Source organism: Saccopteryx bilineata, chromosome 6 (genome assembly GCF_036850765.1).
Source record: "Saccopteryx bilineata isolate mSacBil1 chromosome 6, mSacBil1_pri_phased_curated, whole genome shotgun sequence".
In the NCBI taxonomy this organism is placed as follows: Eukaryota; Metazoa; Chordata; class Mammalia; order Chiroptera; family Emballonuridae; genus Saccopteryx; species Saccopteryx bilineata.
In genome coordinates, this window is record NC_089495.1 from 190,569,344 (window position 1) to 190,596,705 (window position 27,362).

The following is a 27,362-nucleotide window of genomic DNA, read 5'->3' on the forward strand; positions in this document are numbered from 1 at the left end:
TGCATAAACATTTTGATGTTTCCTTCCTGTCTGTCTTCTTTACATAGAATTTAAATGTTTAGTATCATCCCACAAATTCTCTCTTGATTTGTTCACTTAGTAATAGATTGTATTATCCCTTTCCAGTAACCACCTATGATAGGAAGGTTTTTAGTGGCTGCACCGTGTTCGCTGCTTGGCTATGTACCACAGATTATTTATTCTGCCTCCCATGTGTCCCCTGAGCTGGTCTCCCACTTTTGGCTGTGATAATGTTGCCTTATGTACTCAATCCCGCTGCACGTCTCTGAGCATGCGTGTGAAAGGTTCCAGCGGTCTTGTTCTGCATTTTCGAAAGCCTGTTGCGGAGAGTGAGGATAAAAACCAGGGAGAACGGGTGAGCTCACGGTTTTGAGTGGGCCGGAATCTTAGTTTGTTTGCAGCTGGGAGGTGTCTTCCCCTCCACGACCACCCTTCCATTTCAGGTGTGTGCGGTTCCCCAAAGTGCCTCCTCGTACCCTGAGCTCCCGCTCCAGGCCTCTGGACAATGACAGCATTCAGACATGTGCACAAATGAGCGCAGAGCGTTGACTCAGAAAGATTTAGGAGGCCGGCGGGGCTTTCCCCACACGCTGCCACTGCCGGGCCCTGGGACCCGAGGGCGAGGTCAGAGCACAGAGGTCAGAACGTAAGGAAAAATTCCTCCATCAGTGTTATTTATTAACCACTGGGGTGGAATCTTAAAACAGGGTTTTGGTTGCTCAGAAGAGAGGGGCTGGGCAAGGCAGGACAGAGTGATTAGGGACACTGTAGAGAAACGGTCAAGTGAGCCTTGGACTTGGCACAGCCTTGGGCCACAGAGTCCTGTCCCATATAGTAGTGTTGGCCTAGTCTTTTCTAAATGGCTAAATTTCTAGGTCAGTGATGCTATTCTTCCTTCTCAGGTATTAATTTGTATCAGAGTTCAGTGACAGGAGCCTGAAATCCAAGTACAGGATCAAGGAAATTGGGGTCATGAGTGGCATTTTATCCCACTGTCTACTCCTCTGAGTCTTAAATACAGTGGGCTGTTTTGTTTGCTCCATCCTGTGTTTTTTTTTTTTTTTAAAAAAATCTGTGAGCTAGGTGGCTGCTGCCTCAGTTTCCCCCTGGCCCCTGCCTGACCTGCTGTACTCCGTTCTGCCGCCTACTCAACCCCGGCGGCACCCAGACCTGTCGGCACCCTGTGGTGCATCGCGGACTTGGTGTCCTATTTGGGTAAAGACCTTTAGGTCTGTGGGTAGGTTTGCCATCTTGAACGGCTGGATTAGGGTGGACTGGCCTTTCCATGTGAGCCTGAGTGTTTACCTTGTTGAGCGCCACCAAAGAACCAACCCCTTGTATCGGATGTCAGCTTATGCGTGCTCTTACAATAGTTCATATTCCCGCTTTTGACAAGAATTCAAGGCTCGCTCTCTGGCCTGATCTGGCGTATTTCCCAAGCTCATGTTCTTCCCAGGTACAAAGGGAAAATCATTGAAACTTGTCACAGGTGGTTTAGTGCTGACCATCAATGTAGAAAAAGGCCTTTCCTGGACAGTTGTGGCATGAATTCATCAGATGGACATTTTAGGGAGGTATTTCCTGGCAAATCTGGAACACGCAGCAAGTGACCTGAGACCACCCCCTTCCCCCCCCCCCCCCACCCCGTCCTCTTCTTAGTTTCTCGCTTTTGACCAAGTTTGGGTCCAATTTACTTGTTCATTCATTTATTCACCTATATGTGGTTTTTCAAAATGCCGCTATTCTGACCTCCTGATTTTCTGAACCAAGACACCCTGAGACACCAGCTCTGGCTGTTTAAGGACAGTGAGACGCAAGACCCTGAAATCCTTCAAAATTTGACCACGTGGAATGATTCTTTGAAAGAGAAGCTCAGAGCCACCAGAATGAGTAGCAGTGTGATTATGTATCATCCTGCTTTGTGAAGGAGTGTGGTCGTCTCACCACACCATTGAGATGTTTGTCCCTCCAGTTGAGAAGGGCTGGTGAGTAGGGAAGGGTTGGTGAGCAGGGAAGGGTTGGTGAGTAGGGAAGGGAAGGGTTGGTGAGTAGGGAAGGGAAGGGTTGGTGAGTAGGGAAGGGAAGGGTTAATGAGTAGGGAAGGGAAGGGTTGGTGAGTAGGGAAGGGAAGGGTTGGTGAGCAGGGAAGGGTTGGTGAGCAGGGAAGGGAAGGGTTGGTGAGTAGGGAAGGGTTGGTGAGCAGGGAAGGGAAGGGTTGGTGAGTAGGGAAGGGAAGGGTTGGTGAGCAGGGAAGGGTTGGTGAGTAGGGGAGGGAAGGGTTGGTGAGCAGGGAAGGGAAGGGTTGGTGAGTAGGAAAGGGTTGGTGAGCAGGGAAGGGAAGGGTTGGTGAGTAGGGAAGGGAAGGGTTGGTGAGCAGGGAAGGGAAGGGTTGGTGAGCAGGGAAGGGAAGGGTTGGTGAGTAGGAAAGGGAAGGGTTGGTGAGCAGGGAAGGGAAGGGTTGGTGAGCAGGGAAGGGAAGGGTTGGTGAGTAGGGAAGGGAAGGGTTGGTGAGTAGGGAAGGGAAGGGTTGGTGAGCAGGGAAAGGAAGGGTTGGTGAGTAGGGAAGGGAAGGGTTGGTGAGTAGGGAAGGGAAGGGTTGGTGAGCAGGGAAAGGAAGGGTTGGTGAGCAGGGAAGGGAAGGGTTGGTGAGCAGGGAAGGGTTTAGTGAGCAGGGAAAGGAAGGTTTGGTGAGCAGGGAAGGGTTAGTGAGTAGCCCTCTCACTAGGGACCTCAAGAGCTCTCTGTGTTCTTTTAGAAAGTAGCTTTAAATGAACATTGACAAAGTCCAAGTAGGAGAGTAGAAGGTGAAAATGAAGGACCCCCCACAGGGCTCATATCCTGTTGGAATCAGCCCCCCCCCCCAGGAGACAGCGAGGTTTTGAATAGTCCGTGGGACTCTAGGCGGTGGGGGCACCAGCAGCGTAATCTTAGGTAGTCCCTGAACTCTGTGGAGAGCTGTGCTGTAGGATGAGCCACGGGAAAGGCGTGCCGGCCATTGGGATTCGTCCTCACTGGGGACATTTGTCGTGGTCCATCTTTTCCCAGGTATAGTCCAGCCTCCCCTCTCACCCAGCCCTGTGGGGTCCACGCCGTGGGGGCAGGGCTGGGCTGAAAGTCCCTTCTGGTTCTCGGGCGCAAGATTCTTCCTCCATTGAAGTTAAGGGCTGGCTTTGGGGAATCACTAGGTCTCCTTGAAGCCCGGCATCACGGACTTTTCACGTCATTTCTGGATGACACCTAATGTTTGTAAGGGGTGATGTAACAGCTGCTTGAAACAAGAATGGTAAAAATCCTTTTAATAATAATCAGGTTTGCAAACATGCAAAGGAGAATTTTTCTTTTTCTTTTTCTTTTTTACATAACATTGGGCTGTAAAGGTGGTAAATTGAGCTAACCCATTTTGGGCTTGTGTATAGCTAGAGATATGTATTGTGTTGGGTTATTTACTTAATTAAAACTAAATAAAAAATGCATATACAGGCTAAAAATACTTCAGCAGCATAGAAAGCTAGAAGTGAAAGCCAGCCGTATTTCTCTGCACGTGTGTCGCCCTGGAAACATTTTCTATATGGGGGGGACGACTGCTTTATGTCTACGAGCTTTACTGATTTGTTCATTTTAAACTTTGAAAGAAGGTTGTTAGCAAGTAAGATGGTATATTGAAATTCAGAGTCATTGAATTAAACAAACAAATGGGTTTGCAAAGACTTAACACAGACTTAGTGAGTGAGAGAGAGAGAGAGAGAGAGAGAAAGAGAAAGAAAAGGAAAAAGAAGAAAGGAAGAAAGGAGAAGGGAAGAATGGGAAGAAAGAAGGGATAGAGGGATGGAGGGAGGGAGGAAGGAAGGGAGGGAGGGAGGAAGGAAGGAAGAAAGAAAGAAAGGTCATTACTTGATTGGTCCTTTCTTTGGGGGGGGGACCAGTGTGTGCTTCTTCCATTGGTCAGATTTGAAAACTAGTTCTGCCCCCCTAGTCGACTTGCTGTGATGTAATTGAAACAGGGTAGCATTTCCCATTCTTGAAGAGTAACTTCTTTCTTTCTTTCTTTCTTTTTTTTTTTTTGAGTAACTTCTTTCTAATGTAAATTCAGTCAATAGCAGCAATAGAAACCTAACTAGATCTCCGAGCACAGCACCCACTAAGGATGTATAAGCACAGTGTTTAGAGCTGGAACAGAAACGAAGACTAATCTACTTCAGGCTCTGAATTTCAGAGGCCCAGGGAGGGGGTGGGGTGGGCGGTGGAGCGGGGCTGGCACCCTGGGTTTGAGCTCCAGTTCAATGCCCCCGCCCATTCAGGGTGTAGCGCTTCAGTCGAGGTGATGCCTAATGGTGCCAAGCTGTGGGCAGCTTCCTCATGGCTTTTGCAGTCTCTTGGTTAAAGGAACTGGGACTCAGGGCGAACTCTGATAAAATAGAGGTTTTGGGGGCGGAAGCTGGGTAAGTGACCCTTTATCTACCGCCCCCTCCATGAGAAAATAACCGTCACGAAACTTCTCAGATATGAGTTACAGTGAGGCATAGAATGCACACCGTGTATCCAAGACCAGATTTAAAGATCATAAAGCACGTCAGATGGAATCGATGGCTTCTCTGTCCCCCTCTGCCAGCTTCCCTCACTCTTCCAGTCAACACTTTCATAAACCCACCCCCTTTTCTCTCCCTAAATATTGTTTTTTTTTAAAATTTATTATTTACTGGTTGATTTTAGAGAGACAGAGAGGAAGAGTGAGAGAGGGGAGAGAGAAAGAGAGAGAAGCATTAATTTTGTTCCACTTAGTTGTGCATTCATTGTTTGCTTTCTGTATGTGCCCTGACCAGGGATTGAACCCACAACCTTGGCATTTTGGGATGATGCTCTAACCTACTGAGCTAACTGGCCAGGGGCCCTAAAGATTGTGTTATAAGAAGAAAGGGGTCTTTTCTTTTTTGTAGACACCATGCCCTTGAAGTTGGATCAAAATTAAATGGCAGCTGGTTTGGCATTAAACCTGGATGCCTTCTGTATTTACTTCCTGTGAGCTGCTGTAGCGAAGTGCTGTCAATCTGGAGTTTGAAAACAACATGGATTTGTTATGTGATCGTCCCGTAGGTCAGAGGACTGACGTGTGTCTCACAAAGCTGTGATCAGAGTGTCGGCAGGCTGTGTTATTCCTGGACGTCTCGAACAGTCTGTGTCCGGCTCCTAGAGGCTTCCCATATTGCTCGGTTGATGGTCCCTTCCTCTGTGTTCAAAGACAGTGATGTCACATGTCTCTCTGACCCTCCTCCTGTCCTCACATTTCTCTCTGGCCACAGCCAGGAAACTTCTCCCATTTCAAGGCCCTTAACCTTAGCCATTATCTGCAAGGTCCATTTTGCCATGAAGGTGACATAGTCACAGATTCAGGGGATTAGGTCGTGAGCATCTTTGGGGGTTGTCATTCTGCACCTCTCATCAACTTTCTAGTGGTGACAGTGTGTCAGGGGGGACCCCTGACAAAGTGTGCCCCCAGGAGTGCTGTGTTGGGTGCACCAGGTTCCCCCCTGGCCTGGCCATTGTCACTTCCTAGCAACAACACCTCAGGCAGCTTGACCCCTCCGAGCCTGGGCATCCTCACCTGTGTGACTGTTCTCAGTCTCAGCAGGACTGACATTTGGGGTGACATAATTTTCTGAGTGTTCAGCAGCATCCCTGGCCTCCAGCCACTAGATGCCAGTTGCATACACCCCATTTCCCAGTTGTGACAAGCAAGAATGTCCTCGAACATTGAAATGTCCCTTGGGGGCCAGAATTGCCCCGTTAAGGACTGCTGTAAACACCCACCCGGCTGAGTATCCACAACACTGAAACAGGAGCCCGAAGACCAAGCCATCCCGTCCGGATAATTGTTTGGCTTGGTACAGGTTCTTCCAGAAGTGGTCTGTGGTTGTCCTTATCACTGTTAATCCTGAGCGGTCCTCTCTGGCAGGGCTCTGGCATTCGGCCTGCTTTGGGCCAGGAAGAGAAGGTGAGGTGTACTTTCCGGGGGGCAGGAGGCAGCTGTGAGTGCAGAGCCCCCTGCAGGCCCAGAGGAACGGAGGCCGTCCCAGGGTTGGCAGTCTCCCCCAGTGATGCAGTGACTGCTTGCGTTTCACCTGTCTGCTCCCCCTTCCACCTTTGTGTTCGTTTGCTTGACCTGTGAACCAGGGCCCTCGGCTGGCCATGTGTCTGACCTTCGATCCTGTGTTACATTTAGGTGGCCCTGGTACAGTGGACCGAAAGTGTGGGTCTAACCCTGGTGGGCCGAGACCAGTCTTCCATGCAGCTGAGGACCCCTGGCGACCAGATCCTGAACTTCACCATCTTGCAGATCTTTCCTTTCACCTACGAGAGCAAGCGCATGGGCATCATTGTGAGGGTGAGTCATTGTTTCTGTATCCCTCAGAATGGTTAGAAACCCCCAGGTAGGCTGCGAATGTCCCTGTGCCTTGACGTTCTTTCCCACCCCTTTCTAACCACCTTTATTATGTTGTCTGTTGACCAAACTAACAAGGGAGTATAATCCCCTAAACAGAAGGAAAATTAGTTCTCTTATCAGACAGAACCTCTGATGGCTGATAACATCTGGTTGGCCCGGTTCTAGAGTGCAAGGTCTAAGGGATGTAGATTGCGCAGTTCTTGGTAAGACTGTATTTCTCATTGTGTATGCTCTTTTGTTTAATTAAATGTGTGTTTTTTATTGAGGCAAAATTCATATATAAATGAACCGTTTAAAATGTACAGTTCCCTGGCATTTAGTATATTCACAATGCTGTGCACCCTCATTGTCAAGTTTCAAAACAGTTGTATCACCCCAAAAGGAAGCCTGTGCCCACTAAGCAGTCACTCCCCCTCCTTCCTTCGCCTCAGTCCCTGACCATCACCAACCTGCTTTCTGTTTCTGCATTTGCCTGTTTTGGGTATTTCATGTACAGGGTGGGGCAAAAGTAGGCTTACAGTTGTTTGATGGAAAATAATCAATAAATAATAATCCAAGAATAAACTCTGTGTTTCACATACTCACAACCGTACCCTCCTATTTTGCCCCTCCCTGTAAATGGAATCCTACAATATGTGACCTTTTGTGTCTGGTTCCTTTCACCGAGCACCGTGTTCTCGAGGCTCATCCATGTTGTAGCTGCGTATCAGGTATCAGCGCTGCGTTCCTTTCTATGGCTGAATAATATCCCATGGGGCCATTCCATTCATCCACTGATGGACATTTGGGTTGTTTCTACCTTTGGACTATCGTGAATAATGCTGCTGTGAACGTGTATGTACAAGAATTTGGAAACTTGTTTTTAGTCCTTTTGCATCTATACCTAGGAGGGGAATTGCTGGGTCATGCTCTATCATTAACTCAGTTGCTGAGTAATCTTATCTTTTAAACTTAGGAGGAATGTCTGAACTCTTTCTACAATGCTGCACTATTTTACATTCCAGCCAGCAATCTGTGAAGATTCCAGTTTTTCCATAGCCTCATCAACACTGGTTATTTTCCATTTTTTAAATTATAGCCATCCTAGTGGTCGTGAAGTGTCATTTCATTGTGGTTTTGATTTGTGTTTCCCTAGTGACTTTAGGAGGTTGAACATCTTCATATGCTTATTGGCCACTTGTATGTCTTCCATGGAAAATGTCTATTTAGGAAAATGTCCTTTGCCCACTATTTAATTGGGCTGCTTCTCTTTGTGTTGTTGAGTTGTAAGAGTTCTTTATATAATCTCGTTACTAGAGCTGTATCAGTTATATGATATGCAAATGTTTTTTCTCATTCTGTGGGTTGTCTTTCTCCTTTATAAAATTCATTTGCTGCATATAAGTTACTAATTTTTTATTGAATTTATTGGGGTGCCTTTAGTTAACAAAATCATATGGGTTTTGGTTGTACAATTCTATAATCATCATCTATATATTGTATTGTGTGTTTGTTTGTTCACCACCCCAAAGAAGTTGCTAATTTTGATGAAGTCCAGCTTGTATGTGTGTGTGTGTGTTTTTTTTTATCTTGACTAAGTGTCATATTTAAGGGTTTATTGCTAAATCCAAGGTCATGAATTTACGCTTATATTTCCTTTTAAGAGTTTTGTAGGTTTTGCTTTTTTAGGCCATTGAGGCTTTTAGATTTAATTTTTGTACATGGCGTGGGGTAGGAGTTCAACTTCTCATTTTTTCGCATGTAGACATCCAGTTGCCCTGGCACCATTTGTTGAAGAGACTGTTGTCTCCCCATTGAATAGTCTTGACACCCCTGTTATAATTAAATATTTTCAATGGGTTTTCATGTGTTCAGTCACAAAATTATTGGAAAAAAATATAGTGTTCACTCAGTGTCATCCTTTTGCCACATTTATTTCAGAGTTTCTTTTTAAGTGTTTGAAACTTATTGAACTACAACGTACACGAAGAAAAGCACAAACATCATAAGTATACACACCCCAAGTGTTTACAAAGTTAACGTCCTCGTGTAACCAGCATCCAGAGCAAGGAACGGAAGCTCACCCCCAAATCACCCTTTCGCTCCCTCGTGCCCTTTTCCTGGTCACTACACCCCCCCTTTCTATAAGGATACAACCACTGTCCTCATTTCTGTCCTTGATTAATTTTGTCTCTTGTTGAACTTTATGTAAAGGAAATTGTATAGTAGGTACCCTTTTGTGTCTAAATTCATTTGCTTGTTTATATTTGTAAGATTCATTTGTATTTTTTTTTTTTTTTTTTTTTTACAGAGAGAGAGAGAGAGGGATAGACAGACAGGAACGGAGAGAGATGAGATGCATCAATCAGTTTTTCGTTGCAACACCTTAGTTCAGGGGTCCCCAAACTTTTTACACAGGGGGCCAGTTCACTGTCCCTCAGACTGTTGGAGGGCCGGATTATAAAAAAAAAAAGCTATGAACAAATCCCTGTGCACACTGCGCATATCTTATTTTAAAGTAAAAAAAAAAAAAAAGGAACAAATACAATATTTAAAATAAAGAACAAGTACATTTAAATCAACAAACTGACCAGTATTTCAATGGGAACTATGGGCCTGCTTTTGGCTAATGAGATGGTCAATGTGCTCCTCTCACTGACCACCAATGAAAGAGGTACCCCTTCCGGAAGTGCGGCGGGGGCCAGATAAATGGTTTCAGGGGGCCGCATGCGGCCTGCGGGCCATAGTTTGGGGACCCCTGCCTTAGTTATTCATTGATTGCTTTCTCACATGTGTCTTGACCATGGGGCTATAGCAGATCGAGTAACCCCTTGCTCGAGCCAGCGACCTTGGGTCCAAGCTGGTGAGCTTTGCTCAAACCAGATGAGCCCGCGCTCAAGCTGGTAACCCCGGGGTCTTGAACCTGGGTCCTCTGCATCCCAGTCCGACGCTCTATCCACTGCGCCACTGCCTGGTCAGGCTCATTCGTATTTTTGCATGGATTGTAGCTCAAAAAAATTTCTAACAGAAATAAAACATGCATTCAATTGAAACCCACCCCTTCTAGATGTGTTTTCCACACCAGGTTTTTCATTCTTAGGAAGTTTCAAATACTGTCATCAGACATGTGAGTATAAATAAATGTATTGTGTGTGGTGTTACATATTTTTATTCTCTATGTAAGTGGCATTGTAGTGTAGGTATCATTTTTCCTCTTCCTGTTCTTTGTTTAACATGAAATAAACTTAATGTTCCACACGCCCCTTCGTTAATCTTAGCTGGTGTTTGGTTCTGCCTTGTGTGACTATGCCTCTCTTCCTCCGGTCTGTTGCAGTTTCTCCTTGAGAGACATTAGTTAGCTGCTCTTAGCAGGAGCACAGCCGTGCGTAACCGTGTCTGCTCAAGGCTCCGTGGTACGGATGTCAGTGTTTCTCTGTGCAGTATTCCCAGAGGGAGAGCTGCTGGCTTGTAGAATAGCTACATCTTTAACTCTACCAGGCATTGTCACCGTTTTCTCCCAAGTGCTTGTACTGATCTCAGCCCCTCTATATGCTCACCAACGTTGCATAGTGTCAGACTTTTCAAATTTTGCCTCTCTGAAGAGTCTGAGTGAACATCATATTTTCCTCCTTGCTCTTTGACTCAGAGAGACCACATTCTGGGAAGCCTGGTAACCTAGGGTTCATAGGCTACATTGTTCTTAAACCTGGCTGATCAGCAGAATTACTGAGGGAGCTTTGAGAGCACAGGTCGATGGTTCCATCCCAGACCTGTTTTGTATTGGCCAGTTTGACAGTAGCAGGGGGCATGGCTGGAGGAGACTCCACCTCAGATGGGGAGAATCTTTGCAGTGACAGTCTTTCATCTTTTCTGGATTTTTTTTTTTTAAACAAATGAGGATCTCTTCTAACCTGTCTACACAAGCCTTTCTTGCCTTAGGGATCCAAGTTATAGATCCTATTATAGTAATTATTAATAGTAGTATTAGTAATCAGTAAAAATTGTAATTAGTAGGAGCAGTACTACCAGCAATGGTAATAGCAGCAGTAGGAATAATAACAGGTACAGCAGGTAACATTTAAATAGTGTTTATTGTGTGCCAGACACTGTTCTAAATGATTTGCATAAACTAATTCATTTAGTTCTCACCACAGCCCAATGAGGTGCAGGTACCATTATGATTGACATTTGACAGAGGAAGAAATTGAGGTATAAAGAGGCTAAGACATCACCCCAAGTTCGCTTAGCCAGAAAATGGTGAAGCTGGGATTCAACCCCAGGCTGTCTGGCTCCCAAGTTCACACTCTTTTTTTACAGGGACAGAGAGAGAGAGTCAGAGAGAGGGACAGACAGACAGGAACGGAGAGAGATGAGAAGCATCGATCATCAGTTTTTCGTTGCGACACCTTAGTTGTTCATTGATTGCTTTCTCATATGTGCCTTGACCACGGGCCTTCGGCAGACCGAGTAACCCCTTGCTCGAGCCAGTGACCTTGGGTTCAAGCTGGTGAGCTTTTTGCTCAAGCCAGATGACTCCACGCTCAAGGTGGTGACTGACCTCGGGGTCTTGAACCTGGGTCCGTAGCATCCCAGTCCGATGCTCTATTCACTGCGCCACCGCCTGGTCAGGCCCAAGTTCACACTCTTAACCACTAGGACCTGAGAGTTTGGGTGTGTGGAGAGGGATGTCGGAAAGCTCATAGAGCACCAGAGTCATGTTGGGGTAATATATTAATTACGTCTCACTGTGTAGCTGATTACACTTAGTGACTTAAAACAGCACTAGGTATAGGCCTCACAGTTTCCGTGGGCCAGGTGTCTGGGTGAGGCGTAGCTCTGGGTCCCTGGCCCAGGGTCCTTTCCAGGTGTGGTCACGGGCTTAGCTGGGGCTGCAGTCATCCAGGGTTCAATGAGGGCAGGCTCCACTTCCAGGTGAAATCAGTGTTGTTGTCAGGATGTAGTTCCTTGTGGTTGTAGGACTGAGTGAGGGCCTCAGTTCTTCACTGGTGTTGACCAGAGGCCACCCTCATCCACGGTCCTCTCATTGGGTCAGCTCCCGTGTCCACTGGCGTTATCAAAGTGAGCCTGTTCATGTGAGCAGGGTGGACACCACAGTCTTTTATAACCTAATCTCAGAGTATTGTCCTCACTCTGTTATTAGAAGCAAGTCACTGGGCCGAAATCCAGACTCAGTGGGGGTCGATCAGACGAGAGTGTGACTACCAGGAGGTGGGGGTCACTGGGACCTGGGAAGACAGACACTCGCTGCTGTCTTGATGGTCCAGTTCCAGCAGCATGAGCTTGCTGTGACGACGATACAAGTCAAAGGATTTTTTTGTCCCTGCTGCCAGTAGGTACTTTTAGACGCCATTGGGATCTATCCTTGGCAGCTCTGGGGCGGGGGGCGGGGTTTCTCCCACACAGCTCTGCTTTTCTCACTGGTCATCGGGCCTGACCCGGGGCTTCCGTGTCTTCCAGTGCACAGCTGATGTCAGGAACATCTGTGGCCCTGGAAACAGCAGCCTGAATCCTGTGGGTGGGTGTTTCCTGGGGATTCGAGTCATTATCTCCTATGGAATCACTCTAACTCTGTTCCAGCCTTTATTTTTTCAAGTTCAAGGTCCGTGGGCTCTGCTAAAGTCATTTCAGGGTTGAATCATCATGGACCGGTCCCCAATATCAGCCATCCTAGAGTGAGTGGGCAGCGGTGTCCCCCACCCTTCCTTTGGTTGTAAAGGACATTCATTCCCAGACACCGCACGTCGTGATTTATCAGATGTGGTCCCATGTTTTCCCACAGCGAGAACAGAACTCATGCCGGAAGTGAGGGATACTGTAAGGGTTGGCAAACGCATCCTCTTAAAATACCACTCCCTCCTTCCCAGGTTATAAAAAAAAAAAAAAATCAGCATTCAGTTAAGACATTTGGAACAAGTAAATATGTAAATAAGATAAAAACTTTTCATCTTTATTTTCCCACCACAGACAGGCACTGTTGCCCTTTCAGAGAACTTCTCGTTGGTTTTTTTCTAAGCATGTATGAATGGAACTATCTGTAAGCATTTTTATAAAGTTTGCCTCAAACCCCACGTAGGCTTTCTGCACTGCCCCTTTCCTGTGAACTGGATAGATGGGGAACATTTTCTCATATTGCTCGTGATGGGTTTCTAGTGATTTTAATGTGTGCATGGTGTTTCATTGAAAAAATAAAAGATGGCCCTGGCCGGTTGGCTCAGTGGTAGAGCATCGGCCTGGCGTGCAGGAGTCCCGGGTTTGATTCCCGGCCAGGGCACACAGGAGAAGCGCCCATCTGCTTCTCCACCCCCTCTCCCTCTCCTTCCTCTCTGTCTCTCTTTTCCCCTGCTGCAGCCGAGGCTCCATTGGAGCAAAGTTGGCCCGGGCGCTGAGGATGGCTCTGTGGCCTCTGCCTCAGGTGCTAGAGTGGCTCTGGATGCAATAGAGCATCGCCCTCTGGTGGGCATGCCGGGTGGATTCCGGTCAGGTGCATGCGGGAGTCTGTCTGACTGCCTCCCTGTTTCCAGCTTTGGAAAAAAAAAAAAAAAAAGAGAACAGAAAAAATAAAAGATGTACCATTATTTAATGAAATATATTATTTATTTTTGGTTGCCTGGGCTGTTTCTCCTTTCTTCCTGCTGCAGAGACCTCTGTGAGCAGGCGTCTTTGCTCGGCTGTCTTAGAGGAAATGCATATTACTTTACTAATTTCTCTTGGTTTCTGATCTGTCTTCCTCTTGACCTTTGCTGTTGATGGTGGGTAGAAGTCAGCATCCAGGGCATTGGGACCATTTCTGCATTTTGCACAAACCTCCCTCTGCCCCTGTATTGTAAGTGGGTCTCATCCTGGGGCCATCTCACCTGCAGGGGACATCTGAAAATACCTGGACACCTTTTTGGTTGTGACAGCTCAGAGGGTGGTGCTGCTAGCATTGAGGGGGTAGAGGCCAGGACAGTCTCCTCACAAAGAGGAATCCCCCACCAGTGTCCACCATGTTGGGGCTGAGGACTTGGTTCTGATGTGTCCACCTGTCCTGTCTGTTACTGGAAAATAACTGTCCATTACCTGCTGTGCGGAAGGTTTAGCTCAGTGGTAAAGGGCTCTGGGCTTGTTTGGTGACCGTCGAAGTCAGGGTTTGCCCTCGCCTGGTTCATCAACCCTCTTAAACAGGTGTGGGCTCATGGGCAGGACGTGGCAGCATCTTCTCACGCTCACAAAGCAAGGTCAGCTCTTTGCTTGAGTCTGTCTTCTCAGGGGGTCGGTGAAGCTTAGAGAAGCCCATGTCTTTGGGACTTATGTTCTTCTCCTTCTGCAGAGAGGCTGTGTCACCTGTTTTGTTTATTTTGTGCACGAGATGTTCCACAGCCCTCCCCACGTGGAGTGCCGAAATCGGGTCATTGCTGTAGATCATTCCCTTGTCATTGTTCAAATAGAAGGGGCCTTTGAACAGGTGCCAGGACCGGACCACAGTGGAAAAAGATGAGGTCCCAAAACAATGCCACACAACCAGCAGATCTCTGTAAATTTACAGCATCATCTCGCCATAATATGGGAACGGAGTAACCTTGTGATGAACTTGGTGGGAGGAAATGACTAATGGGAGGAGACAGTCAACACAGTATTTATATTGGACGAGAAGTCTGAGCTCTCCGGAGTCCCTTCTGGAGTAGAGGAAGCTGGGGAGGGTGGGCCTTATTTCCTCCAGCTATGTTGTGAAGCACCATTTGGGTGAAGGGAAAAGGAAAAGAATAAAAAAACCTCTGATGCTTTCATATTCGGACCCCGCTGTTCCCCTTGGCTTGAGTCAGGCGTGGGCACAGGCGCGATCTGTCAGAGATAAAGCGTGCAGCCTCGAATGCTTTCAAAACGCAGGTGCTTTTATGAGTAAGCATGTTGTTCTAAATGATTGTCAGTAATGAGAGGGCATTTGAAAATTATTTTATAAGAGGAAACCGTGCCACTGATTTGGCTTTGTGTCTTTATTTTGTTTGAGGAGTTTATAGGCATGCATTGTGGGCTTCCCGGGGTGGTAACATTTAGGCATGGGTTGGTGAGAGCTATGCTCAGTTCCCTGGTCCACCGCACTGTCTTCAGCCTCTCCATGGTGGGCACCATTGAGAGAAGAGGCGTGGATGGGACAAGAACCAGCGATGTCCCCGTCGGTCCTCAAAGCCAGGATTTCTCAGCCTTGGTTCTATGGACATTTGAGGCTGGAGGATCCTTGGTGGTGGGCCTGTCCTGTGCATTGTAGGATGTTTAGCATCTACTGGTCGCCTCCCAGTAGATGCCAGCACTACCTCCCCAGTTGTGGCCACCAGAAATGTCTCCAGACATTGCCGTATGTCCCGTGATGGGAAAATTGCCCCCATTGAGAACACTTGGGCTCATAAGCCTTGTTCTCCACATACAGTGTGACTGAGGGACTTGTGGAGTTACTGCCACTCAAACAGAAATGGGTACACTGAGTGGGCATTCTTTCTGTATCTGGCCTTAGCTATGGACTCTGCGTAGATGATCTCATTTATGCCACAAAAACCTATGCAGTATGAGTTGTCAGCCTCCCTATTTTACAGATGAGGAAACTGAAGGTTAGAGATGTAACTTGTCCAGTGGGGAATTAGCCCATAGCTGCTGCTGAGCATTTGATGCCCATGCTGTGGGTTACCTGTTCCGCAGAAAGTCTGATCAGTCGAACTGAAAATCTTTAGCTTAGTGCTCAGGTACATGTAGGGGTTTGGAATTATCTAGATCATTCGTTCTCAGCTGAGGCATTCTGCCTCAAAAGAGACATGTGTTAATGTCTGGAGACATTGTCACTCTACGGTGACATTCAGTGGGTAGAGGGCCAGGGACTTCGCAGAAAAAACTGCCACACACAGGCTGCAAAGATTCTCCTGCCCAAATGTTAATAGTGCCAAGGCTGAGAAACCCCGGTCTAGGTAATATCTTCCCAAGTCTTGCGTTTGGAACAACATTTGGTGACATTGCCAGGCAATGTATAAATTTAAGGTTATCTTACAGCGTGGAGTTCTTCCTGTTGGAATGCTGGTAACTTACAAAAATAAGTTCTTAAATCCTTTTGATGTTACTTTCATCGTGTAATAATTTTTTAGAGGCTTTGAGTGTTCCTCTATTTTCTGTGGCCTTTGCCCCAAATGAGCCCCCCCCCCCCCGGCTTTTATCTCTGGCCAAGTGAAAAAACATTGGCGTCTGCTGAGGACACTTTTACACCATCTGTCGCGGGCTGCGGGCACTGGAGCCCAGAGCGGGCCTTCCTCTAGGTAATTCTTGATTTCCGGCCCCCTCTCCAGGATGAATCCACGGGGGAAATTACCTTCTACATGAAGGGAGCCGACGTGGTCATGGCTGGCATCGTGCAGTACAACGACTGGCTGGAGGAAGAGGTGAGGGGGGCATGGGGAGGGAGGAGCAGTCTCGGTGGCACGTTTTGGAGGCTGCCCCTCGCCCGGTGTAACGAGATGGGTCTCTGTGTCTGTTTTCCGTGGCCACGTAATACATCACCTCAAAATGTTGCAGCTTTGCATGACACATTTATTTCTTGTCATTTCTGTGGGTCAGGAATCGGGGCACAGCTTGGCTGGGTCCTTGTCCTCCGCCTGGGGTCTCTCATAGGCTGTAGTCAAGGGGTCGGCTGGGGCTGGGGGGAGGGTCTCATCTGAAGCCTCAACTGGGAGAAGGACCCATGTCCAAACTCACTCATTGGTCATGGGCAGGATTCAGCTCCTTAATGGCGGTTGGCTGGAGGCTGCCACATTCCTTGTCATGTGAACCTTTCCGTAGGACAGCTGGCTTTGTCATGGTGGGCAAGTGAGGGACAGGATGTCCCCTGTTGTCGGAAGTAACCTCCCTTCACTTTCACCATATTGTTTGTTAGGAACAAATCACAAGTGAGCACGCACACGCGAGGGAGGGAATCATACAAGGGTCTGAGGACCAGGAGGCAGGGAATCATCGGGGCCACAGCACAAAGCTGCCTGTCCCAGGTAGTCACCCGGGGGGTCGGCAGCCGCAGTGGGGGGCAGAGCTCTCAGGATCATCGGGCAGCTTTGGTTCCATCCTCTTGGCTCCTGGTGGGGCGTTCACACGCTGTGTTCGGTGATATTCTATCTTCAATCAGGCCGTTTGCCGCCCCAGATGCCAACAGCGCCCAGGAGGGTGACGCGAATGAATGAAACAGGCGGGGACGTTTATTGGCGACAGGGTCACGCTTTGTGTGTTACATGCGTTGGCGTGTTCTCCACTGGCTGCTCTTCACCATCCCTGACTGTAGTTATTTGGAAAAGCGCGCCCGGTTTTGTCAGAGGTTCAGCTTTTCCCGCAAGCTAGAAATCCGGACTCATCTGTGGATTCTTACAATGTTGACTTAAATTTCGGAACATGTACTGTGCCATTCAGAGAAAACTACGTGTGGGTCGCGTGGCCCGTGGGCTGTCACCACACCACCTCCCCTTTAGAAGGTTCACTCGGGGAAGGTGGCTTTGGGGAGAGCAGGGCTGTCACCACACCACCTCCCCTTTAGAAGGTTCACTCGGGGAAGGTGGCTTTGGGGAAAGCAGGGCTGTCACCGCACCACCTCCCCTTTAGAAGGTTTACTCGGGGAAGATGGCTTTGGGGAGAGCAGGGCTGTCACCACATCACCTCCCCTTTAGAAGGTTCACTCGGGAAAGGTGGCTTTGGGGAAAGCAGGGCTGTCACCGCACCACCTCCCCTTTTCTAGAAGGTTCACTCGGGGAAGATGGCTTTGGGGAGAGCAGTGTTCTGATTTGCTGTGTTGCTGGGTCCTTGGGAGGGGCCTGTTCCCTCCAGGGTCTGGCCCTCCTCAGCGAGAGTCAGGGACTTGGGGACAGAGCCCTCAGCTCAGCTCTCTGCTGACCGCCATCTGCTTTGCAGTGTGGAAACATGGCCCGAGAGGGGCTGCGGGTGCTTGTGGTGGCCAAGAAGTCTCTGGCAGAGGAGCAGTATCAGGACTTTGAAGTAAGTGGTTCTGTGACCTGTTTGTTACTTTTTCAGCCCCGCCCACCTCCCCAGCCCTATCTCCCCCCAGCTTCCCCTCATTCATTCTGTTCTAACCTTGACATTGTTTCTGAGCACAAGCAGGTTCACTTTTGTCCCCGGGGCCTTTGCACTTGCTCTTCTCTCGGCCTGGAACCCTCTCTTTCCTCGCATTGCTCCATGACCCACTCCCTTGCTTTCTTTGGCTCTCAGCTCCAATGCTGCCTCCTCTGAGAAGTCTTCCTGGACTCCCCATCTAAGGCAGCACCACCTCATCACTCTCTACCCATCATCCCATTTGACTTTCTTCATTGTACTTATCGACATCTGTAATAACCTCGTTTATATGTACTTTTTGACATTCTTAATATCTCCTTTTTGGAAAAAAAAATCATTTTGGAGAGCAGACATTTTGTCGGTCTGCTTGGATCTTGGATCTCCAACATTTAGCATAGTTGTTGGCACACGGTATATACCTCTGGAAAATTCGCGATGAATCACCCTCTTGGGGCCCTAAGTATTTTTTAAGCTATAAAAAATGTTGGAGTTGAACTAAATTGTTGAATTTTACAGCCAAGGGTTCCAGCATAAATATATCTTGTTTATTGTTGTTTTATCTCAGCTTGTATGTCCCTTGGGAAGGGTCCTCATTGTATCCCCAGTCCCGGCAGAAAGCCAAGTGCCCACACACACGCCTGACAGGAAAGGAGAGAGGGGAGGGCGGGGGACAGGCTCTGGGGCTCTGGTCCTGCTCCACCCAGAGGTATGCGTGGCTCTGCCTCTCTAACTTAGGTGTTTGAGTTCTTTGTAAAGTTTTTTTTTGGTTTGTTTTTGTTGTTTGTTTTTTTTTGTATTTTTCCGAAGTTGGAAACGGGGAGGCAGTCAGACAGACTCCCGCATGCGCCCGACCAGGATCCACCCAGCATGCCCACCAGGGGTTGACGCTCTGCCCATCTGGGGCATTGCTCTGTTGCGACTAGAGCCATTCTAGCGCCTGAGGCAGAGGCCATAGAGCCATCCTCAGTGCCCGGGCCAACTTTGCTCCAGTGGAGCCTTGGCTGCGGGAGGGGAAGAGAGAGACAGAGAGGAAGGAGAGGGGGAGGGGTGGAGAAGCAGATGGGCACTTCTCCTGTGTGCCCTGGCCGGGAATCGAACCCGGGACTACTGAATGCCAGGCTGACGCTCTACCACTGAGCCAACCAGCCAGGGCTGTAAAGTTTTAATTAACAGGAGTTTTAGCCCTGATCAATTCCAACTTCCTTTCCAGTTTTAAAGACATTAGTTTTGAGTAAGTCATTAGGAGGGGTCTGATTTTCTTCTGGGTTTTTGCCAACACCATAAAGAATGTTAAACCAAAGGATTGGGTCAATGGTCTTCAGGAGTGGGACTTTGTCAAGGGTTCTGAGTTAGAAAATGTATGTTTTGTGTGGGAGAATGTACAGCGTTTTTTTGTTTTTTTGAGATCTTGAGTTGTGCCAGTCCTGGCCACAACTCAGTGAGGTTGGGGCTATGATTGCTGCTTCGTGGATGAAAACAGTAGAGGCTCAGAGAAGTTAAGTAACTTGCTGGAAGTTGCACAGCAGGTGAGCGTAGGGCCAGGGGTGGAACTCAGGTGTCCAGCCGCAGTGTCTGGACTGATGAATGTGGAAGGGGACCGGCAGCCTCAGTTTCCTCCCTGTGAGGTCGACACCACGTGCGGTGGGAGGATCGGGCACAGCCCGCTCTGCTCTCCGTGTCAGGCTGCCCAGCGCCTCCCCACCCCGAGCGGTGACGCTGTCCCCTGCTGTGTCCCAGGCCCGCTACGTCCAGGCCAAGCTGAGCGTGCACGACCGCTCTCTCAAGGTGGCCACGGTGATCGAGAGCCTGGAGATGGAGATGGAGCTGCTGTGCCTGACGGGGGTGGAAGACCAGCTGCAGGCGGACGTGCGGCCCACGCTGGAGACCCTGCGCAACGCCGGCATCAAGGTAGGGCGGGCTTCCTGCCGCCCGGCTGCCGAAATCCCGGCGGGGGAGGTAGACTCCGGAGGCGCACCCGGTGCCCCTTGAGCAGGGTGTAAAAAGGAGGGGCAGGAGAGCGGTGGAAGGTATCACAGGGAGCCAGGCACGCAGGGACCTTTCGCCCGGTCTCGGAGTAGCTGTTGCCCTCGCTTCCTGCCCCGACAGCCCTGGTGTTGTAGGACAGCTGTCCTCTCTGATCTCACCAGGCTCCATGAAGGCAGGACCGCATCTGTCTCCTTATCCCTCAGTGCCAAGGGTGCTCATTGTCCTCATGAGTGACCGGCCGGCCAGCTGTCTGGCCCAACAACAAACTGCCATCTTTACATTTTTGCACGCTACTGTTCGAGGCCCCAAAAGTATATATCCAGTAGTTTAATTGGGAGAAGCCAGTAGAGGGCGTCCGAGGAGCAGGCTATATCTTAATGGGCCGTAGCAAAGGATCAGCAAATTTATTGGCTTAAAGCTCCTGGAAACCTGTATGTTTGCCACCTGCCTCCGCCCAAAGGCAGCTCTGGGCTGCGGCCCCAGGCTGCGTCACCAGCTGCATTTGGCGAAAACGCGTGGGGCGGGGCCGTGGGAGTGTGTGGATTAGACGTGCAGTTAAAGGTGCTCCGGGCACATCCGAGCCCATAGGGGGCTCACACGTGTGTGGGCAGGGACTTTTGTGAACCAAATGCTGTCATGGATCTTTGGCTCACAGGAAATTGCCGGCGAGATCCCACTTTTGGAAAACCAGTCTGATATCAGAAGGGCCTGTTCCTGTGGCATCGTGGTGTTGACAGTCTGTCCCCGGGCCATTTCTAAGAACTCCTCTTTTGGAGTTTTGAAGATTCTAGTTTCTGATTCTGGCTTCATTCTGATGTGCTTTTCCTTCTCAAAACTGTTCTCTCCAAAAGATGAGATTTTTTTAAAAATTATTATTATTCACAGTGTAGACTGGGCTTTACTTCCTGGTTTCCCTTGTTAGAGGGGCAGGGGAGGGGGAGGGGACCGTGAGGGTGGAGCCAGGGTCATTTGTAATTAGGGTCTAAGTTGTGAGGAAACAGAAGAGGGTAGAACTTGGAAATTTTTTAACTTCATCCCTGTTCCCAGACTTAGCAACTGAGGCCAAGCAGGTGGCTTCGCTGCCGGGTTCTCCCCCTGGGACCTGTGGAGCTCGGGTCTGGGCACTTACCCGTGATCCCAATGTGGGACATTAGCCGTGTGATGTGCTGACGACTTTCCGTGTTTTCCTAGAACTGGAGCCTCCCAGCTCCTCCCTCGGTGTTGACTCTGTTATAGCAAACCCTGAAAACTGCCACCGAGCTGAGATCACTTAAAACGGTATTGTGTTTAAGGCCAGATGGGACATTGAAGGAAAAGGCTGACACACACTAAGGTCGAACCCAGGGACAAGGGCCCCCCAGGAGGGCTCAGTGCCTCCCTCTTGGCCACCTTCTTGCCTGGAGTCCAGTCTCTCCTCTCCACTGACAACTTGAGTAGCCCTTGGCAAGTGACTTGACTTATTAGCGCTTCCGTTTCTTGCCTCGTGAGGTTACTGTGAAGGTGAAATGCACCCAACGCGGGCAGCACTTGGTGGGTGTCTGACATGGTGAATGCTCGGGAAACCTTGACTGTTGTTTCCTTTCCTGTCATTCCCCCACTGCCCGCATTGCCTTCGCCTGATGACTCTGAGGAGCAAAGAGAACAAAGGGTCCATGGGTAAACCAGCAGACTGAGCACAAAGCACATTCCATTTGGACTTTAAAGACCGGGAATCTGGGCATCGTTGAGGCAGGACTTAGCTGTGTGGCTTTGGGGCACATCACCTACTCCGGCTGAGCCCACAGCAGGGGGATGCAGAATGACCTGTTGCAAGGTTAGAACCCGGCACGTTCACCACCTGTGTTTTATAGTTAGGGTTAACCCAGCAAGATTCCTGACGGGCATCCGGCCAGGTAGAAAGACCACATGTAATGTGAGAAATCAGTGTTTCCTGTAGGACACAGAAGTGACCCCTCATCCTTACAGGCTTCTTTTTCTTAGTGATTTATTGCTTTAAGGAAAATTCCCAGAAGGGGGATTATGAGGTCAGAGGCCGAGCTTCGTGATTTCTACTGAAGCGTGTGGTCTAGCCGTTCTCTGAGAGTGTCACGCCAGCATTAGCTGCCACCAGACGTGGTCGCTCAGTTTCTTGAAGCTCTTGATCTGGGTGTTCCCTGCGGTGTGTGGGGGACACCGTGAGCCTTGAGGAGATAAATGGGACATACCAAGTTCAGCTCGCTGTTCTTGGAAACCCGGCTGATGCAGGCGACAGGCCAGCCTCAAACTCTAATAAAGAGGACCTCCTTCTTGCTGTAATTTCAGGTTTGGATGCTGACGGGGGACAAGCTGGAGACAGCCACATGCACAGCGAAGAATGCGCATCTGGTGACCAGAAACCAGGACATCCACATTTTCCGGCTGGTAATGCCTTCTCCGCATTGGGGTCTCGTGGGGGGTGTGGCTGTGGTTCGTCCTGTAACCTCGTCACCTTGAGTGCGCCTCTGGGGGGTGGGAGCACTGTAACCTTGTAGGCAGCTCACATGGTTGGTTTGGGGGAATTACTGGATGGCCCTGGCGAGGCTGAAGGCTTCCTTCTGGTGGTGGCTGTGCAGGAACGCCTCGTTCCAGCCCGGTGTCAACGTTGTGTCCTTACCTTGTGGGGGCCGTGGTCCCTTTGGGAAGCAGGTGAAAGTTAGGCGTGGTCAGTGTGAAGGATACAGATAAGCTCTTACATGTGAACTTGTACATATGAGTCAGGATTTGGCTGAACCCTTGAAGGTCAAGTCCTGGGATAAGAAAGAAATTCAAGATCACAGATACTGGCCTGTCTGCCCCTAGAAGGGACCTTTAGGAGACTTTAGAAGGAACTGTGTTATGTGGACACAGGAGAAATTCCCTGCCCTTGTGGCAAGCACTTGACCGAAGCAGTGCCGGCCTTAGGAGCCACTCCAGGGCTGGAAAGCCAGGACTGTGATTGGCCTTTCTGAGCCAGGAGGTGAGGAGCATTGGGCCTCCTCGGGGGGCAGGGTGTGCTGCTTATCTGAAATCAGAGCTAGCATGCCAGACAACAGCAGGGACTCTAGATGTTTTGGGGGTCCCCCCTCACCCCTTCCTTTGGTCCATAGCACATAGAAGCTTCAAGAAAGCCGGCTGTTTGGGGAACGGCACAAACAGCGTTGTTTGGAGGCAGGTATGATCGATCCTCGTTGCTCGTGGAGTCCATATTTGCAAGTGCGCCTCCTCACTGAAATTTGTCCGTAACCTGAAAATCAAGACTCAGTGCTGTCAGTCGTTTGTGGACAGGAGCAAGGAGTGCAGGCTGAGTGACCCGACGCACAGGTTCCCAGCTGAGGTCACACCAGGTGACGCTGTGCCGTCTGGTCTCAGCTCTCACTCTGTACACACGTGTCCTTTTAAAACACGGTCTATTTAGTGCCACCTTTTTTTTACATTTTTGTGCTTTTTATTAGTGATGTCCCTGTTTTCAGCGGCCCCCAGCACAGTGATGAGGTGCTGGCTGCTCTTCCTAAGCGTGGAGAGGCCTAGACACGTGGACAGAGAAAACACGGGGGTTAGATGAGCTTCTTCCAGGCACGAGTTCAGTGCTGCCGGTTGTGAGTTGAGTGTCAGCGAATCAACAGATACATATTTAAGAAATAGTCTTTACACAGAAACACGTATAAAACAAAGTCATGTCAGTCGATTGATAAAAGTGTTGTGAGCAGAAGCTGGCAGGAAACTAGCCCTGTGTTGCCCTTGGGAGCACTGCTTCAGTGTTCGCTAATTCAGCGTTCCGTGTAACGTTGTAGAACATAACTATCGCAGGTAATGAGACTCCACTGCGTGTTCCAGAACTCAGGGGTTGCCATCTACGGCTCCTGGGCTGCCGCCCCCTCCCCCCTCTCCCCATTCGGTAAATCAAGTTTTATTTAAACACAGGACCCATTTGTTTACACAATCACCTGAGGCGGCTTCGGCAATAGCAGAGTTGAGTAGCTGGGACACAGACCACAAGCCCACAGTGGTTAACGTCCGGTCCTTCCCTGAAAAGCGGGCCTCCCCCACTGGACGCCTGCCCCACGGCATTCTAGCTTGTTTCTTCAGGCAGGCGAACAAAGCTCGCCCTGCTTCCGTTTCCTTACGTGTGAAGTAGAGCTGTTACCCTGTAAAGTAGAGCTGTTACTGTTCGCACCCGTGGAGTCCTGGAGAGAACTACCTGGGGGGGGGGGGGGGGAAATCCTGGAGAGTGCTGAGCACAGGGCCTGGCACAAAACGAACGGGCTGTCGTTTCTGCTCTTGTTTTCATTATGTGGGTCACAGCCGTCCCGGGGGGAAATGCAAGGTGACGGTTGGTATACGGGCTCTCCGGATTCCCACGGAATCATCACAAACAGGATTTAATTTGGCTCTGGGTTCGGTGGCAGGGGAGGGGCAAGGGTCCCTGGTTGGGGTGGCCATTGTCTTCACACCGGCTCCAGGAAGCCAGTGTTTGTTGTTGTGCAAGGCCTCCTCACCTCTCTCTTCCCTTGCAGGTGACCAACCGCGGCGAGGCCCACCTCGAGCTGAACGCCTTCCGCAGGAAGCATGACTGCGCCCTGGTCATCTCTGGAGACTCCCTGGAGGTAGGATCGCATGGCGTCCCCTTCCTGCTGCCGTGGGGAGGTGGCCTGGGCTGACCCGCCCTCTCCCTGACCGAACAGGTCTGCCTCAAGTACTACGAGTACGAGTTCATGGAGCTGGCCTGCCAGTGCCCGGCCGTGGTCTGCTGCCGCTGTGCCCCGACCCAGAAGGCCCAGATCGTGCGCCTGCTGCAGGAGCGCACTGGGAAGCTCACCTGTGCAGTAGGTAGGCGAGCTCACCTGTGCGGTAGGTCGGTGGCAGCCCGGGCCTGTCCTGCTGGCACGGTGGAACCGTTTTCTATCCGAGTAATTGGATGCGGCTGCCATGGTCTTCAGACACCCGAGGCCACTTACTCAGGTCATGATACTTTTCTCCTGTGGACTTGGCTCTGTTTTGTTATAATTATTATGTTTACTGTTTCCTTTGAGAAAGCATAGAGTAGATAAGCATGCCCAAGGGTTTTTCTTCTTATTAGCCTGCAACATTATAGAGAGGTGAAGACCACACACCAAGGAACTGGGTCTGGGTCCCACTCTGCTGGTTTTTATTGGCTGGGTGCCCGGGCGGCTGCCTTCACCTGTCGGAGCTTCAGTCTGCGCCTTGAAAGAATGGGATAATAACAGTGTATCCTCCAGGGGTGCCTTTGAAAAGTATACACTTGCCAGTCAGTGTCCCATAGTGCCGTGTCAGTCATTGATGATAAATGACGACACAGCACACTTGAGAGGCCCGGCATGTGGTGGTCAGAGATACCAGTGGGGCGTGGACACAGTCCCCCTGCCACTGCTGAGTGGCTGGGACCCTCGGCCAGTCACCTGGTCCCTCTGACTCTCCGCTCCCCCCCGCAGGTAGAATAGGAAGCCAATGCCCTGGGCTGTAGGTAGGGTTGAGCGGAGCAGCGCAGAAACGGCAGTAAGCGTTCAGTCAAAAGGCTAACCAGGTGTGACTATTGAAAGTAATCAAGTTTCCTGCCTCACCCCAATTTCTCGGCCTTTCTCTCTGGCCCGTGTGCCCCGCAGGTGACGGAGGCAACGACGTCAGTATGATTCAGGAATCTGACTGCGGCGTGGGCGTCGAGGGGAAGGTGAGCCCATGACGGGTGCTGAGTGCTCCGTGTGGAGGTGTCAGGGGCGGGTCGCTGGCTGGGAGCTAGCTGCTCTGCTCCGGGAGCTGGAGTTGCTTTCCCCCCAGGGGCACAGCCTTTGTGCTTGTGGACTTTGTATTAGAGATTGTATGTCACAAGGAACCAGACATCCTGGTCTTATTACCTGGGAATCAGAATCTGTATCACTGTATCTTACAGACAAAGGCTCGTTTTCTTGCTTGCCAAAACCTAAATTAAAAAAAAGAAAAGTTTAGCCCCGGCCGGGTAGCTCGGTTGGTTAGAGCACCATCCTGATACGCCAAGGAGGCGGGTTCGATCTCCGGTCAGGGCACATACAAGGCTCACAATGAGTGCATAAGTGGATGGAGTGGCAGGTTGGTGTTTGTCTTTCTGTCTCTCCCTCCCTCTCCCTTCTTCTCTCTCTAAAATCAATTAAACAAATTTTTTTTAAAAAAAGGTTTTTACCATATTCTTAGGGTACAGTGAACGTACTTGAGACTTTTCCCTGGCGGTAACGACGTCAGTAAGCGTGAGTTATCACACTGAGTGCCGAAGTCCTGCAGGTCATGGAAGAGTGTGGCAAGGTCGGCCCCTTGCTAAAAGGCCTTGGCAGCTGCAATGATTTCAAGTGTGTGTGTTACAGCAGTTCTTCTCTCTCTTTTTGTCGACTGTGTACTTGCCTCCCTAGTGGACTCTGCCCTCTCTAACTTGTGCCCTCGCAGTGACTGTCGGCGAGAATGTTGGTCACCAGCTTTGTTAGAACTGGGTGCAAAATAAGAGTACAGAGGCCCCAAGTGAGGGCCAGAGGGGCTCCCCTGGGCATTTCGGTCCATATCTTCATGAATTTGGCTAATCCACACCTTCCCCCCCCCCCTTCTTTCATTTTCACCTTTCCTGGTTTTTGAGTCCTTATCCAAGTGGACAGTTTTTTGAAGTTGCAGAGTTACATGATCCTTGAATGAGATGCTATGTCTCAACTCTGTATAGACCCCTTTAGTGCAAGTTTTAGGGTGCACACTTGAGTTTAATCGATAGAATTCTTTACAGGTGGCTATGTACTGAAATATTTTCCCTTAAAATGATACTCCGATGCCTTTGTTTTTTGGGGGGGTATAAAATGAGGATGTGGTCACTGTAAAATATCAGAGCAATTTAGAAACGGATCAAGTGTCTTTCCTATAGATAGCCGCATCTAATGAGTATTAGCATAGGTTCAGAATTTTTGTCTATGTGTGTATTACTGGTTGGATATAAGTACGTATGAACAGGGTGGGCAAAAGTAGGTTTACAGTCGTGAGTATGGAGTTTATTCTTGTATTATTATTTATTAGTTATTATTTTCCATATGAACAACTGTAAGCCTACCTTTGCCCACCCTGTATATACTGTCTAAGCACATGTATATGTATACACACACATATATCTTACACATGTGTATCTTATTTTCATATATAATTTAGAAACATTATACATTTTTGATGCAGCTTGCCAAAATCTGTTATATCTTGGGTCTCTTTTCTATATCAGAACGTGTAGATCTATCATGTGTACCATCCCTCCGACTTTTTATTTTTAAAAATGTCACTCCTTCAGAAAAGTTGAACTGGAAGAATGGGGCGCCTCTTGACTCCTTGCTTGAGTTTCCCAGGGGTGAGCATTTGCCTCCTGTTCTGTCGCCTCCCTTCACCGCCTGAATTAGTTGGATGTCGGTCACAGATATAATGTATTGCCCCTAAATACTTTAGCACGTACCTCTTTAAAAAGAGCATTCTTCTCATAGGCCAAATAACGTTATCTCACCTCCCTGATGCTGCATTGATATAATATTATGTAATTTTCATAGTTCAGTTTCCCCTGTTGTCCTCAAAACATGGAATGAAAATATCTTCGGGAACCAGTGCAGGATCACACGTGGCATCTGTTAGCACGCGCTCATGTCTCTTGAATCTTCTTTAGTGTAGAACTCTTTCTCCATCTTTGTTTTTTTTGGGGGGTGGGGAGCGGGTGTCCTCATGACATTGGTATTTCTGAAGCATTCAGGAGAGCTGTAGAGTGTCCCACCGCATTTGTGGGTCAGGTTGATTTGATTCATGGTTTTGGGTGTGAGTAGGACCGAGGGGCAATTTGTGTCTTCCTGTTACATCAAAT

At 49.2% G+C, this 27,362-nt stretch overlaps 1 protein-coding gene across 3 annotated transcripts in view; it reads left to right on the forward strand.

Moving 5' to 3' along the window:
• ATP9A (ATPase phospholipid transporting 9A (putative)) overlaps positions 1 to 27,362 on the forward strand; it is a 120,279-nt gene that overhangs the window by 81,360 nt on the left and 11,557 nt on the right. For all 3 annotated transcript variants that reach the window (XM_066237662.1, XM_066237663.1, XM_066237664.1), the window contains exons 15-22: positions 6,239 to 6,400; positions 15,766 to 15,858; positions 17,366 to 17,449; positions 19,262 to 19,432; positions 21,812 to 21,910; positions 24,022 to 24,111; positions 24,190 to 24,334; positions 25,129 to 25,193. In XM_066237662.1, coding sequence (XP_066093759.1) covers positions 6,239 to 6,400; positions 15,766 to 15,858; positions 17,366 to 17,449; positions 19,262 to 19,432; positions 21,812 to 21,910; positions 24,022 to 24,111; positions 24,190 to 24,334; positions 25,129 to 25,193 — 909 coding nt within the window. The remainder of the gene's footprint in view (positions 1 to 6,238; positions 6,401 to 15,765; positions 15,859 to 17,365; positions 17,450 to 19,261; positions 19,433 to 21,811; positions 21,911 to 24,021; positions 24,112 to 24,189; positions 24,335 to 25,128; positions 25,194 to 27,362) is intronic.